The sequence below is a fragment of the Tenrec ecaudatus genome, chromosome 18 (genome assembly GCF_050624435.1).
Source record: "Tenrec ecaudatus isolate mTenEca1 chromosome 18, mTenEca1.hap1, whole genome shotgun sequence".
Taxonomy (NCBI): Eukaryota; Metazoa; Chordata; class Mammalia; order Afrosoricida; family Tenrecidae; genus Tenrec; species Tenrec ecaudatus.
Genome location: NC_134547.1, coordinates 63,679,045 through 63,694,287, shown reverse-complemented (window position 1 = coordinate 63,694,287; position 15,243 = coordinate 63,679,045). Strand labels below are relative to the sequence as shown.

The following is a 15,243-nucleotide window of genomic DNA, read 5'->3' as shown; positions in this document are numbered from 1 at the left end:
AGACAGGAACTCTCATCCACTGCTGATGGACCTGTAAATATGTACAGCCACTCAGGAAACCGATTTGATGATATCTAAAACAGATGAAAATTGAGCTACCATATGACCCAGTAATCCCACTACTGGGCATATACCCGGAAGAGGCAAGAAACAAACCATGTCCAGACATCTGTGCTCCAATGTTCATCACAGCACAATTCACAACAGCAAGGAGTTGGAAACAACCCAAATTTCCATCAACAGATGAATGGATTAAAAAACTGTTACATATACATACTAAGGAGTACTACGTATCCCTAAAAAGCAGCGATGACCACATGAAGCACAACACCACATAGAAAGAACTGGAGGGAATTATGCTAAGCGATGTAAGCCAAGCATAATAGGACAAGTACAACATGAGTCTGCTGAGGTAAGCTTAAAAATGCAAAAGGGGCATAGGGAAAAAGCTACATTCCTGGGGTGAAGTCCAGGTAGTACGGCAGGGGCCAGACCAAATACAGGGATACATATGGTAGCCAACTATATCTCCACAGGGAAAGAGGGACCAGACTTCAACGCGGTACTCCAAGACGTGAATGCAAAATACTGGTATGAAGCAGGGAACCAATAGAGAGGTTTGAGGGCTAGCTCCAATCCAAACTACGTGGACAGCCCCCTCTCCCCAGAAGAATTTACCTCAGAGGACACCACTGACGCTACAGCTCAGGGAGAGGGACACATCTGATCAGAGTACACAGGAGCAAATGAAGGGAGAGGACGAGAGAGTGGAACACATCCTGGCCCACCAAGCCCTGAGGACAATATTCCCGCTCAGAGCAGTCAAAGCACAGAGAGGACCTTAGGTCCAGCCCCACCATGAGACACAATGTCCCTCACTGACCCATAGTGCTACGGGAGATAACACTGGAGACACAGTGTGAGAATTGTGCCAAATCTGACCCCACCACACTGAGGTGAAACACTAAGGGCGTGCAACAGAACAGCAAGGCAACAGAGCAATGAAGTCCCCAGAGAATATCAAAAATAAATTTTGAAGCCAGGGTGTGGCACCCCATTAGACTAGGCCGGAAAACATTCCTAAAGGTCAACAAATAGACCTTGAATTATTTATAGGCCCTTCTTTTTTGTTGTTGCTGCTTTGTTTTGCTCTAGTTTTCTGTGCATATTATTATCTCTGCAGGTTTATCTAGATAAGATAGGTGGGATAAACAATCCTGAGGAGAAAACAAAGAGACCAAGGGTTCCGGGGATGGGGGTGGGGTGGACATGGGAGAGGGGGAGGCAGGGGAAAGGAAGTAGGTGTTAACAACCCCAGGGACAAGGGAACAACAATCGATCTAAAATCAGTGGTGAGGAGGGTGTAGGAGGCCTGGTAGGGCTTGATCAAGGGTAATGTAATGGAGAGGAATTACTGAAACCCAAATGAAGGCTGAACATGACAGTGGGACAAGTGGAAAGTAAAAAGAAATAGAGGAAAGAACTAGGAGGCAAAGGGCATTTATAGAGGCCTAAATACAGGCATGAACATATGTAAATATATTTATGTATGAAGATGGGGTTTATAGGTTTAGTATTAAGGTAGCAGATTGACATTGGGGCTCTACTCAAGTACTTCCTCAATGCAAGAATGCTTTGTTCTATTAAACTGGCATTCCATGATGCTCACCTTCCCTGCATGATTGCTGAAGACAAAGTGGGTGCATAAACAAAGGTGGTGAAGAAAGCTGATGGTGCCTGGCTATCAAAAGATATAGCATCTGGGGTCTTAAAGACTTGAAGATAAACAAGCAACCATCTAGCTCAGAAGCAACAAAACCCACATGGAAGAAGCACACCAGTCTGTGCGATCACGAGGTGTCAAAGGGATCAAATAACAAAAGATTTTATCATTGTGTATGAGGGGGAGTGTGGAGTGGAGCCCCAAAGCCCATCTGTAGGCAATATCCCTTTATGGAAAGATTGTGGGGAGGAGATGGGCCTGTCAGGGTGCAGTACAGTACTGGTAAAACATACCATTTTCCTTTAGTTCTAGAATGCTTCTTCCACCCACTATCATGATCCCAATTCTACCTAGACTCGAGGATGCACACTGGTACAGATCAGAGCTGAAACACAGGGAATCCAGGACAGATAACCCCTCAGGACCAATGATGAGAGTAGAGACACCAGGAGGGGGAGGGGAAGGTGGGGGAGATCTACATATAACCCCCTGCCTGGGGGATAGACAACAGAAAAGTGGGTGAAGGGCAGTGTCGGACAATGTAAGACATGACAAAGTAATAATAATTTATAAATTATGAAAGGGGAGGGAGGGAAGAAGGGTGGGGGAGTGTGAGGAAAAAATGAGGAGCTGATACCAAGGGCTCAAGTGGAAAGCAAATGTTTTGAGAATGATGATGGCAACAAATGTACCAATGTGCTTGACACAATGGATGGATGTACGGATTGTGATAAGAGTTGTATAAACCCCTCGATAAAATGATTTATTAAAAAAAAGGCACCTCATTTCCCCCATAGCGCCCCATCTTTGATGTCTGATTGAATAAAAGTAAAATTACTAAGTAAAAAGTCCTCAAATCCAAACAAAACAAAAAAACCTCCAGAGGCTGTGGGTACCAAGGGGGCTCTTACCTGACTCCTCGCCCTCTCTCATGGACTGCTCGATGGCCGCCTTGATGCAGAGCTCCCGCGCCCGGATGCCCGGGATGCTGCTGCCGTCTGAGATGGCTTCCAGCACCACGGAGTCGATGTTCAGGCAGGCCGCGTTGTAGTACTTGGCCATGCTGGCCGCCGCGGTGGACTTTCCTGCAGAAAAGTCAGAGGGTATTGGCCCACGTGTCTGGTGCACTCGACCCGAGTTTCTGGATGAGTGCCTGCTGCAGGGTGCTCTCTCCAACTGCTCCGTGTGGCCTGCGGCCAGGGCGGTCGCCGGAAAGAGACGGGAACTCACCCCGGAGTTGGGTCCTAATCCCACCACTCGAGTGACCCGCTTCTCTCTGTTTTCTCTCCAGTTTCAGAAAGCAATTTTGTTAGACGGTATTTAAAATATCTTGTCGCTCTCATATCTCTGATTCTAAGAAAGAAGAAGTCTTTTTGGTTTAAAAAATAACTTATTTTTCCCCCTCTCCTCATTTCACAATACTTGGCTCAGAGCAAAGAAAGCAGAAAGTGCAGAAATTAAGAGATAAGAGACAGGATGAGCAGACAGATAATCCACTCTCCAGAGGCACTGCAGTGAGCTTATGGTTTTGGAGTCTGCAAGGGCAACGCTTTCATCTTATTTGGGGAAAAGTGGTTATGTAGCAGGCTACGTAAGAATTCCCCTACCAGAGAAGGCTATGTCCCCATCCTCAGAGCCCACGAACATCCTCTGTTATGACATCAAAGGGGTTCTCCCATGTGATTAAACCAAACATTTCAAGATCATTCTGGATTCCTGTGTGGCTCCAGGTGAAGACTAAATCCACATGGCACCAGTTGCCAAGGGTAATGTCTTGCTTTTACCTAGACTCAGTGCACATGAACACCACAGCCGAGAGATCCACAGGCAGATCGGGCCAATCTGCGGCACAGACCTCTTTACAGTCTTGAAAAGTAAGGAGGTTCCTTCGAGGACTAAGGTGGGCCTGACCCAAGCCTCGGTCTTTTCCACGTGCCGCATGCGTGTGAAAGGTGAACACTGAAAAAGGAAGACTGGAGAAGAATCAATGTAATTGCATTGTGGGGCCGGTGAATGGAAAGCACCCTGCTCTTTAAGGGCAAGGTTGGTGAGACCTCCATTCTCTGGACAGGTCCGGAGAGTCACGTCCTTGGAGAAGGACATCATGCTTGGTAAAGTACAGGGGGAAGCACAAAAGAGGCAGGCCCCCAATAAGACGGATTCACGCAAAATCCAAGGGCTCAAGCTTAGCAACAATTGTGAGGATGGCGCCGGTCTGGGTAGTTGGTTTGCTCGATAGTGCATGGCGCCACGCTGGGTCGGAACAGGCTCCATGGCACCTAGCCACAGTAGCAAAAATGTGAAACACTCCTTCAAGGAGTGAGGCGGAGGGTCAGAGCAGGTGATGGGATAATGGCAGCAGAGGGGGTGAGGTCAGAAGATGCTACACTGCCATCTTTCACGATGGCAGAGGGGGCCGCAAGCCAAGTTGTGAGCAGCCTCATGGGTAAGCCCTGGACTGCAACCTGAAAGGTTATTGGTACAAATCCACTAAGATGCTCCCCGGGGGGGGGGGGGAGATGTGATCATCTGTTTCCTTCAGGGGGATAGTCTAGAAAACTCTCGGGGGGCTCTACAAAGTCACATGGGGCCACCAGGGGTTGAGATCAACTGGATGGTACCTAACCAGAACAACAGAAGCTACAAGCGACAAGGAGAAGGGTCTAGAGCTGTGCCCCCCCGCCCCCCACCCAAAGAAAGCCCTGGCAACTCATTTTAGACTTCTGACCTTCTGGAGGTTAGAGAATAAGTGGGTGTTGTTTACAGCCACTGGGGTGGTGGGACTTTGTTACAGCAGTGACAGGAAATCATACAGATAATAAGTCATCAGCAGGACAATCTCCCTCACTTAGAACAATATATCGTGCGCATCTTTTTGCTGGTTCAGAACACTTTTAAGGAATTCGTTCTAATGGTAATGTAATTCAGTACTGGAATGTGCTATGGTGTCATGGATTGAATTTTGCCTCCCATGAAATATGTGTCCACTTGGCTGGGCCATACGTCTCAGTGGCCTGGCAGTTTGGTAATGCTGCGGTGTTTCCAGCTATGCAATGATGTAATCATTCACATGATGTAATCCTGTAAGATCAGCCAGTCATTTGCAAGAGGATTGGGGCACCATGCAACCTATTTACTCAGGTCACACACTTGTACGAGGAGTGTCCCTGGGGGGCGGCCTGTAGCACCTTCTATCTCCCGAGAGATGAAAGGAAAGAAGTGAGCAGAGGAGGAGCAGGGACCTACTACCACCAAGAAAGCAGAGCTGGGAGCCCAGTACTTCCCGTGGACTCAAGAGTCCCTGCACCAGGAACCTGAGAGGCCCAAGAGAAGATTGATGCCAAGACACCTGGAGATCTTCGAGAACCACCAGGCCCACAGAGGTGGGAAGCCGACAAAGACCTCCTCCCACAGCTCACAGAAAAAGAAAGCTTCCCTATAGCCAGTGCCTGCATGCAGGCTTCCAGTCTGCTACACTAGGAGAGGATAGATTTCTGTTTGCGAAAGCTACTCCCTTGTGGGACTCCTGTGTTAGCAGCCTTAGACAGTTAAGATATACAGGTTATTTAACCAGGTCATCATATGGAGCACATCAATCGCTCCTCTTTTTTTTAACTATGGCAAATGGTGCTTGTGATTTTTTTCCAGTTAATTTTTGTCTGCATCATTAATTATCTTCCCGAGAGATTTTCAGAATGCCAGGTCAAAGTGTTTGCACATATTCCCCCCTCTCTAGTTTTAAATCATTTAATGCCTTGCGTTTTCTCTAATAATTTAACATTTTTAAATGATCAAAGGACTACGAGTTCAGAAAACCCCGAGCTGTAGAGATTAATAACGAGGCTCTTCCCTCTCCTCTCACCCCGTGCCCCTGAGGTCTGAGGGTGGCTTTCGGGGCCTGAATTTTGAACACGGCAGTCTTTTACTGTCTCTGCAAATCTCATGTTCTGATTGGAACAGGAAGCCCAGAGGTGCAATGCCCAGTCTGGTTTTGACACAAACTTCCCAACTGTTCTCTGTGATGGCTCTTGGCAAACCATCTTGCTGTAGTCTGCAGCAGAGCCTACCTCTGGCTGCTCTCTTTAAGCTTTTACTCTCTGGGTACAATCGGGTGAACCCTTCCCTAGAAAGGGGCCTAGTGGCTCCTTCAAGGTCACATGCGCCTTCAGGGCTAGCCTGGCCTCACGTTCCTGCCGATCCATCACAGTCTTTCCCGTAAGTCTTATGGAGCCAATGCAGAAATGGCGAGTTCCTGAGGGTGGTGGAGTCTTTTAATCACTTAGAAACCCCGTTCTTACTTGTCTTGTTCGATTCCTACCTGGCCGTCTATCCTTTACATTCTGGTCTACGGTTCCTAGTCTGTGGGTGCAAGGAAAGAAGTCATGGATCATCACCTGTTTGAAGGTTCCCAGGACCTCTCTCAGTGATTAAAACAGAGAATGCTCTGGAAGCATATTCTGCAGGAGTGGCTGTATTTGGGTCAGAAAAAGGTCCTAGGTCCTTTCTTTGAGTAGGCAGAAGCTCAGAACATTGCAGGCCCATCCAACCTGCCACTACCTTGGCCATTGGCCTCGAATGTCTCTGTACCTAAGTCCCTGTGAAGTGGGGCCTATCAAACTCCCCTGCGAGGGCAGGTGGGCGGTCTACACACAGAAATGGATGGGAAGGAGTTCTGTAAACTGCAGGTCCATTGGTAAGAGGAAGATCTCGTTCGTTGCAGGTGGCTTAGGGTGCAGTGAGGGTGTGTAACTTTTAGAGGCAATAAAGGACCCGTCTGTTCAAGAAGAGCTCACTCCTTGTCTGGCTTACCGTTAGCTAAATAATCACTCAAAAGTGAAGTCTGCCATGGAGTCGATTCTGATGTAGAGGAATCCGACAGGACCGAGTGGAACTGTCTCTACGGGTTTTCGAGGCGTAACCCTTTACGGAAGCAGAAAGCCCCAATCTTTCTCACATGCAGTGGCTGGTGGTTTCAAACTGCTGACCTTGAGATTAGTAGCCCAATACATAAACCCACTACACCACGAGGGCACTTTTGACAACATAAGAAGGGGTTCCAGAAAGTTCATGGAAAAATGGAATGAAAAGATAATGGAACGTTTCCTCAAACTTTTCACAGGGTTATAATTAACAAGGACAATAAACATTCATCGTCATTGTAATGATAATAACAAATGCTTATCAGGTGTTACGGGTGGCAGAGTGATTACATATTGGGCTGTCATCGCAAGGTCAGCAGTTCGAAACCACCAGCTTCCCTGTGGGAGAAAGATGGGCCTTTCTACTCCTGTAAAGAGCTACGATCTCAGAAACTCCTAGGGGCAGTTCCACTCTGTCCTACAGGATCACGATGAGCCGGCTTCGAATGGTTTTGGTCTGATCACGTGTCAAGTGTGAGGCTAAACATTTGACAGGAGGACCTCATTTCATTCTCATGCTCACACTGGAAAGTGCTAAAACTGTGTAATCAACGATGTGCCACGGGAAATTTAAGTGCCTTCCCCAAAGGCACGGAACTGGCAAATGGCAATGAGAGGACTGACTGGGTTGGTGACTCTAGAATACATGCTTGCAAAGACTAGTCTACCAATGAACTTGCCAGTAGCCCTCGTGCCCACGCAGCTGATGATGCCACCCTGGAAGGCAGGAGGTTTCTGGAGGGCATGGGACATTTGGGCTTCACCTCCCCCGGGGCTGCCCATTACCTGAGAGGGGTGTCCCGTGGACGATAATGGCAATGCCCTTCCGGTTCTTGGCCAGGCGGCCGTCTGCGGAGATGTCAACGCCCAAGTGGCGGGCGATGGCCTTGTTTACGGGGTTGTTTTCCACTTCTCCAACCTCCTCCACAGAGTGGCTGTCGATGCTCTGTAGCTTGTCAGCTGCAGGTGAAAAACACACGCATGTGTGCACAAACCTGCAGGAATCACTCCCTCACTTCCATCAGAGCAAAGCTGACTCAACCCTTGTGGGCTTCGGGGACTGCAGCTCTCCTTTTATGGGAGTAGAAAGCCTCCTCTTTCTCCTGTAGAGCTGCTGGTGGTTTCTAACTACTGACTTGTGGTTGGCAGCTCATCGTGTAACCCACAGTGCCTCCAGGGCTCCCTGTCCATGGGCACATGCAGAGTTGCCTTGGGCTCTGATAGAAATGGGAAATAGGTTTTCTTATTAAAGGTTGTTATATAAAATGACAAATGTGACTTGTCACCACATTGCAGTGGCCCTCATTCCCACCTGTAGCCCAGGAGAGTACCCTTTTGGCTAATAATTTGTCCACCAAACCAAACCAAACTCACTGCCATCGAGTCGATGCCGACTCACAGCGACCCTCTAGGATGGGGAAGGACTGCCCTTGTGAGTTTCTTAGGCCATAACTCTTTACAGGAGTTGAAAGACCTGTCTTTCTTCCACGGATCAGCTGGGGGGTTTGAACTGCTGACCTTGTGGCTATCAGATCAACGTGTAAAGAGTATGAGACCAAGGTTCCTAATTTGTCCGCAGCTATGAAAATTCAAAATACGGGTCACTCTGGTTTTAATGCTAGATTTTGTGGAATCTCTCCTGTTGAAATGTGAAAAGGCATCTGTGTGGAGACGCTTGGTTCAGTATGATTTGCAGTGACATAATGGTTTGATAGATAAGGGCATATCTATATTTTGGAATTCCCATAGCTGCATTAACAATGATTTACACCAGAGGCTGGCAAACTGAAGCCGAGAGGCAAATCTGACTTGCCACTTGATTTTGTATGTAAGGTTTTATCAGCCCACAGCCTTTGTCTGTGGGTGCTTTCACATGACGAAGGCAGAGCTGGGTAGTTGCAGCAGAGCATGCGTGGCCCCGCAGTGCCTATAACATTTACTGTCTGACCTCTTATGGCCAAGTTTGCCGATCCCCAGTTTAGATGAACCAGTGTTGGGCTCAAGGGATGTCTGTGGTGGGAGAGAGCAAGCGGCGATGTTCTCTATATGCAGAGTGATAGCTAACCAAATACTCATACCCCTACCTCCCACTTACTATCTCGCCATCTGACTTTTAGCATTTACACCAATTGTACAACAGTTACTATCTGAACATTTCGTGCGCTTGGCTTCTGCACAGCAGTAACAAGTGTCAAAAGGTGAGAGCAATGCCGGCTGTGATGGTTAAGGTTACATGTCAACTCAGCTGGCTTGGCCGCTTGGTAGCGATAGTTTGGCAGTTAAGTAATGATGTGATTGGAGGTGAAGTAAGGATGCAGTCATCCCCCATTCTGAGATCTGATGCGTCCCGCTCCATGTCCTCACAATGAGCGTGTTTGCAGGACAGCTGGGTCACATGCACCCAACCCTGCTGATGAGTGAGGAGTGGGAACAGTCACTCTGAACGCAGGCACAGTGCTTGAGCAACAAGACTGGGTTTTTCACGTATCATCTCTCAGACCTCTTTTCATTCATTTGAAAACTGATCACGCTCATTTTAAAAGCACAGCTGTGAAGGTATTTCATTGCCTGGATTTCTTATAATTTCGCTATTGATGGCATTTAAGTGATTTAGAGGCTTGTTCATCGTTCATATCATAGAGTGCTCCCTTTCCTGTGTGAGGTTGGGGGTGGCTCTGGGACAGCCCAGGGTCTGAGGACAGTAGCAGGGCCCGGAAGTGCTGCCGTTGAGGGCCAGGCCAGCAGAGGCAAAGTGGATTGGACACGAGGCCTGGATTCCTGTACTTCAATCCCCCTTGTACCATTGTGCACTTCTGCCTTAAAGCACCCACAATGTTGACAAGGGTTGAAAAATACAACTTACTTAACCCGAGTCCGTAGAGAGTTCATTGGTCTTGCCAATGCTTCCTATTCCCGAGGGAGGGCAATGATACGGCATTGCCTATGATGCCTGACAGAGTAATGGCCCCAGGAACCCAGATTTGCTGAATGTGATTTTCGAAACCTGGCTTTAATATATTCTGTAACTTGGGCAAGATGATTGCCAGTAAGTGGGCCCATGACACTAGAGGGTCAAATTGTACAGATTGATTTTTATAGTTTGCTTTCCCCCTTAGTTGATCATGAACATTTCCCAGGAACGTTGTTTAACACATCAATCACTCTGCCTGCCTACCACCCTCTCCTTGTCCCTCCTCCACAGGCATGGCGCTGCCACAGAGTCCAATGGAAGGAACCTTGGGAAGAATGGGTCCCCCAAGATGTTTCTCTGAGCACTCCATAAACCAAACAAATACCAAAACACTCTACTGCCCTTAAGCTGATTCCAACTCATAGTCATCCTGTAAGACGGAGCACATCTGCTCTGTAGGGTTTCTGAGACTGTAAAACATTTACGGATGGAGCACCGAGCCTCCTCTTTCTCTTGTAGAGGGGCTGGTGGGTTTGAACTGCTGACCTTGAGGTTCGCAGCTCAACATATAACCCGCTACACCGCTGGGACAAGCCACAGAGGAAAGCAGAATGTATGACATAGGAAGCCTGTCGGCCTGCCTCTGGGGTCATCCTGAGCCGAAGTGGGGAAGCCTGGGCTAGGGGAGTTCTGGGGCTCCCAGGATGTCTTTTCTGGAGAAAAGTGAAAAGACACAGAACCCTCTTCCCACTTCTGCCCAGAATGAGCTGGCACCCAACCAAGAACACCCGGTTACTTTGAAACACGATCTTCTCCAAACTCTCATCCTCCTCCTCCTCCTCAGGGTAGGTTTTGGAATCGACCTTCGCGATGTGCCGCTCTTCCATGTTGGACGTGACAGAGATTCCTTGGCTGAGCGAGGTCCGCTTAGTGCTGGCGGAAGTGCCCTGGTCTGACGGGGGCCACTCTTCCTCTTCTAAAGGGAGTGGGGAGGGGAGACAGGAAAGAACACCTGGTCAGCATCACCTTCAAGTAAACACCAGCTGCGGTTAGTTGGCCGCTGATAAGCTCCTCTGCACGCACAGAAAGTCTCCAGATTTGGTCATTTTTAAAACCAAAATTGCTTGTGCTGGAAAAACTGGAAGCTTCAGAAGAGCAAAACCTGTACGATCCAACTGCAATTCCATGGTCACCACTTCTCTGTCTCTGTCCTTTTGCAATCATATGAATGTGTATGCAGCCTGCTCACCCTCAGGAGTGAGCACGAGCATTTCCCACGGTCACTGTGAAGCTAGTCAGTCATTTGGTTGGCACAGCATCCCCCCATAGGCCTCTGTACCAGCCAAACAACAACAAAACCCCCCCAAACCCACTGCCATCAAGTTGATTCCGACTCAGTGACTGGATAGGAGAAGGTGGAGCGGCCCCTGTGGGTTTTTGAGACTAACTCTTTACAGGAGTAGAAACCCTCACTGTTCTCTTTTGGAGAGGCTAGTGGTTTTGAACTGCTGACCTTGTAGTTTGCAGCCCCCCACATAACCAATCCACCACCATGGCAGCACAGCAGGCTATTGCTATACAAAGTGAACCTGAGCCCCCAAGACACAGGCAGCTGCAGGCACCTGGCCCGTCTGGAGCTCAGAGAGGGCGATGCTCTTCTGGGTGAGGGCAGGATGTCACTTGGAGCTCCTGGCCTGCCCGGCTGTGGGCTTAGGAGCAAGAAGGGTGGGTCACAGGATGAGAGCAGAGAGCCCAGGTGTTCAGAGAATAGCACAGGTGAGAAGCAGAGGTGAGTCTTCCAGGCACCCCCACCACTTCATCAGTTCTCCTCTGTGGACCAGACAGGAACAGTCCCACGACTGCGGTGCCCTCACGCCCTCATGTGGTCCTCAGTATAGTGAGCCCCTCACAGTTCCCTGCTTGGGCCTGGGTTGCCCACAGAATCACTGTCTATGTTCCCAGTTCGGGGCAAGTTTCTCTGACCTTTTCCCCTGAACACTGGTGGAACTTATTGGTGTTTGTGACTATGAGAACAGGCAGGGGCAGTTTTCTCTCATTACCTTCCCCAACCTTAAAAAATTAAAAAATAAATTTTTGTGTGTGAAAGTTGACACAGTAAGTCGGGTTCCTGTTTGGCAATTTCTGTACACACCGCTCGGGGACATCGATTGCATTCATCATAACGTGTCTGTCAGCTTTCTCTTCAATTGGGCTGTTAATTGCCTTTCCGGGACCTGGTTTCCCTTAGCGTCTCATCTTTGCTTGTGAGTGACTGCTGGCCTTCTGGTCTCAGACTGATGGCATTTAGGCAGAGCCTCGATCTTAATATCCTTTATCTTATATGTCACTCTGTGATTTTGCTGAAAGGGACTCCCAGGAGGGCCTGGGTTCTGAATTTAAAGAGTATCTTGGGGCAATGGTCTTGGGGGAGTCCGCTGTACTCTACTGTCCCTGCTCGTCTGGATTTTAAAAAAAATAAGATTTTGAGTTCTGCCCCATGTTTCCTCTCATCTCCTTTTAGGCCAAATGAGCCTTCTCTGACTCACTTCTTTCTCTTTGAGAGGCAGGAAGACAGGCCAAGGGCGTGAGAAAAGGACTGCACTGAGTCCATTCATGGTTAATTCCCTTCTACAGCATGTAGTCCTGGGCCACAGGGGTGGGTGCGGTGCTGTTACAGGCACTGGGTGGCAAACAGGCGGTTGGTGTCCACTGCTGTTAAGGGGGCATCTTGTCCAGTGGGGGAGGCAGGTACGAGGAAGACAATTGCACATAGGCCAATTGATTTATAGATGAAGAGAAAAATAAATAAATAATAGGGCTGGTGTACTTCCAAGAGGAGGGAGCAGAGAGGCAGGACAGAACACGTGCCTCAGGACAAGCCACCATCTTCCAGGCCAGCAGGTGGACACCAGGCAGCCCTTGGGTAGACGTGGGTAACTTGGGTGCTGGGGCAGAAAGGGTAGGCGGCTGAGAAGCTGATCTGAACCCACAGCCCCTCCATTGCTCAGGACATGGATTTCCACCCAGCCTTCTGGTTATGCACATGCACGGGGAGGGGGCAGTGCAGTGTAATGGCCAGGGGCAAGGACTCTGGAGTCAGAGAGGCCTGAGTTCAAATCCTGACGCTGCCTCTTCAAATTGTGGACCAGATCTCTCTGCGTTGGTCTGCTCCTCCGTCCATGCCCAGTGCTCAGCACAGGTATGGCTATCCCAGCAAGTATATTCTTTTTAATTTTCTTTTTTTAATCGTTTTATTGGAAGTTCATACAACTCTTATCACAATCCATACATACATCAATTGTGTAAAGCACATTTGTACATTCATTATCCTCATCATTCTCAAAACTTTTGCTCTCCACTTAAGCCCCTGGCATTAGCTCATTTCCCCCCTTCCCCTCCCTCATGAACCCTTGATAATTTATAAATTATTATTTTGTAATATCTTACACTGTCTGACGTCTCCCTCCACCTACTTTTCTGTTGTCCATCCCCCAGGGTGGAGGTTATATGTAGATCCCAGTAATCAGTTCCCCCTTTCCATCCCACCCTCCCTCCACCCTCCTGCACTGGTCCTGAAGGGTTCATCCTTCCTGGAGTCCCTGTGTTTCCAGTTCCTATCTGTACCAGTGTCCATCCTCTGGTCTAGTCGGATTTTTAAGGTAGAATTGGGATCATGATAGTGGGGGTGGGGGAGGAAACATTTAGGAACTAGAGCAAAGTTGTACCTTTCGTCATTGCTACACTGCACCCTGACTGGCTCATCTCCTCCCTGCAGTCCTTCCGTAAGGGGGTGTCCAGTTCCAGCAAGTGTGTGCCAGCGAGTCCATTCTGACGCACAGAGTCCCCACGGGACCAAGCAGACCTGTCTCATGGGGTTTCCAGGGCCGTTGTCTTTAGGAGAGCACATCTCTGGGCCTTCCTTTTGCCGAGCTGCTGGTGGATTTGAACTGCCAACAGAGCACCTTAATCATGGTGCCACTAGGGTATGAGGGAGTAAGTGTGTGCATGTGTGAACACCCCACTGAACTCTAGAGCCAGAAGACTGTGTCTCAGTCTTCACACCCATAAGAAGGGAGTAAATGTGGTGAAGAAAGTTGATGGTGTCCGACTATCAAAAGGTATAGCATCTGGGGTCCTAAAGGCTTGAAGGTAAACAAGCGGCCATCTAGCTCAGAAGCAACAAAGCCTACATGGAAGAAGCACACTAGCCTGGGCGATCACAAGGTGTCGAAGGGACCAGGTATCAGGCATTATCAGAACAAAAAAATCATATCATTGTGAATGAGAGGGAAGTGCGGAGTGGAGACCCAAAGTCCATTGGCAGGCCACTGGAAATCCCCTTACAGAAGGGTCTTGGGGAGGAGATGAGCCAGTCAGGGTGCGATGTAGCAACCATGAAAAATACAACTTTCCTCTAGTTCCTAAATGTTTCCTCCCCCCGCCACTATCATGATCCAAATTCTACCTTACAAGTCTGGCTAGACCAGAGAATGTACACTGGTACAGATAGGCACTGGAAACACAGGGAATCCAGGGCGGACGATCCCCTCAGGACCAGAGGTGTGAGTGGAGATACTGGGCAGGTGGAGGGAGGGTGGGTTAGAAAGGGGGAACTGATTATAAGGATCTATGTATAACCTCCTTCTGGGGGACAGATAAAAGAAAAGTGGGTGAAGGGAAATGTCGGACAGGGCAAGCTATGACAAAATAATAATTTATAAATTATCAAGGGTTCATGAGCGAGGAGGGAGCAGGGAGGGAGGGGAAAAATAAGCTGATGCCAGGGACTTAGGTGGAGAACAAATGTTTTGAGAATGATGAGGGCAATGAATGTACAAATGTGCTTTACACAATTGATGTATGTATGGATTATGATAAGAGTTGTATGAGCTATATATATATATATATATATATATATATATATATATATATATATATATATATATATATATATATATATATATATATATATATATATATATATATAAAGGGAGTAAGAGAGCTGAATTCGTTTAAGGGTTGGGAATAAAATACATAAGCCACCAGGCACGCACCGGGCAGAGCGAGTGCTCGGCCATCAGTGGGTCTTTGAGCAGCAGCAGCAGCGACCCCAAGGCGTAGGGCAGTGGCTGGGGGCTAGGGTTCTGGTGCTGAGTTCTCACCGTTCTCCTGCGAGTGGTTCTCCATATACTTTGCTTTCATCTGCTCCTCCTTCGACCGTTTCAGCTCCTTAAAGTACTCGTACACCTCCACGGGCAGCTTCTCCCCCGGGGGGCGGGGGGGCAGCAGCAGGGTGTTGAAGGAATCATAGCCCTTGAGCTTCCGGAGCATCTGTGAGGGGGAGGACGGGGCTGTGGGTCTCCTGGAAAACTGCCACCCCTGCAGTCCCCCGCAGCCCAAGACTGCACATTGATCTCGAAAAGCTCCCGGCTCTGCCCACTGTGTCTGAAGCCGGGTTTTGGACAAATGTTTCCTGGATTCCAAAATAGGGGTGGGAAGGGCACTCTAAAAATGATGGCTGAGCTCTAACACTTTGGGGATTTAAGAGCAGCCGGGTGTACTGCCATGGGGTTGATTCCAATTCACAGCCACCTAAGATGACAGGGTGGAGCTGCCCCTGTGGTTTCCAGGACTGTACATCTGTACGCGAGTAGAAAGCGCCGGCTTTGCCCCCACAGAGTGGCTGGTGG

The 15,243-nt window shown here is 48.6% G+C and overlaps 1 protein-coding gene across 1 annotated transcript in view; it reads right to left on the bottom strand.

The window, feature by feature from the left end:
* HYDIN (HYDIN axonemal central pair apparatus protein) overlaps nucleotides 1-15,243 on the bottom strand; it is a 285,134-nt gene that overhangs the window by 87,680 nt on the left and 182,211 nt on the right. The window contains exons 36-39 of the mRNA XM_075536735.1: nucleotides 14,716-14,884; nucleotides 10,350-10,529; nucleotides 7,429-7,602; nucleotides 2,635-2,808 (exon numbers count right to left, since the gene is read on the bottom strand). Coding sequence (XP_075392850.1) covers nucleotides 2,635-2,808; nucleotides 7,429-7,602; nucleotides 10,350-10,529; nucleotides 14,716-14,884 — 697 coding nt within the window. The remainder of the gene's footprint in view (nucleotides 1-2,634; nucleotides 2,809-7,428; nucleotides 7,603-10,349; nucleotides 10,530-14,715; nucleotides 14,885-15,243) is intronic.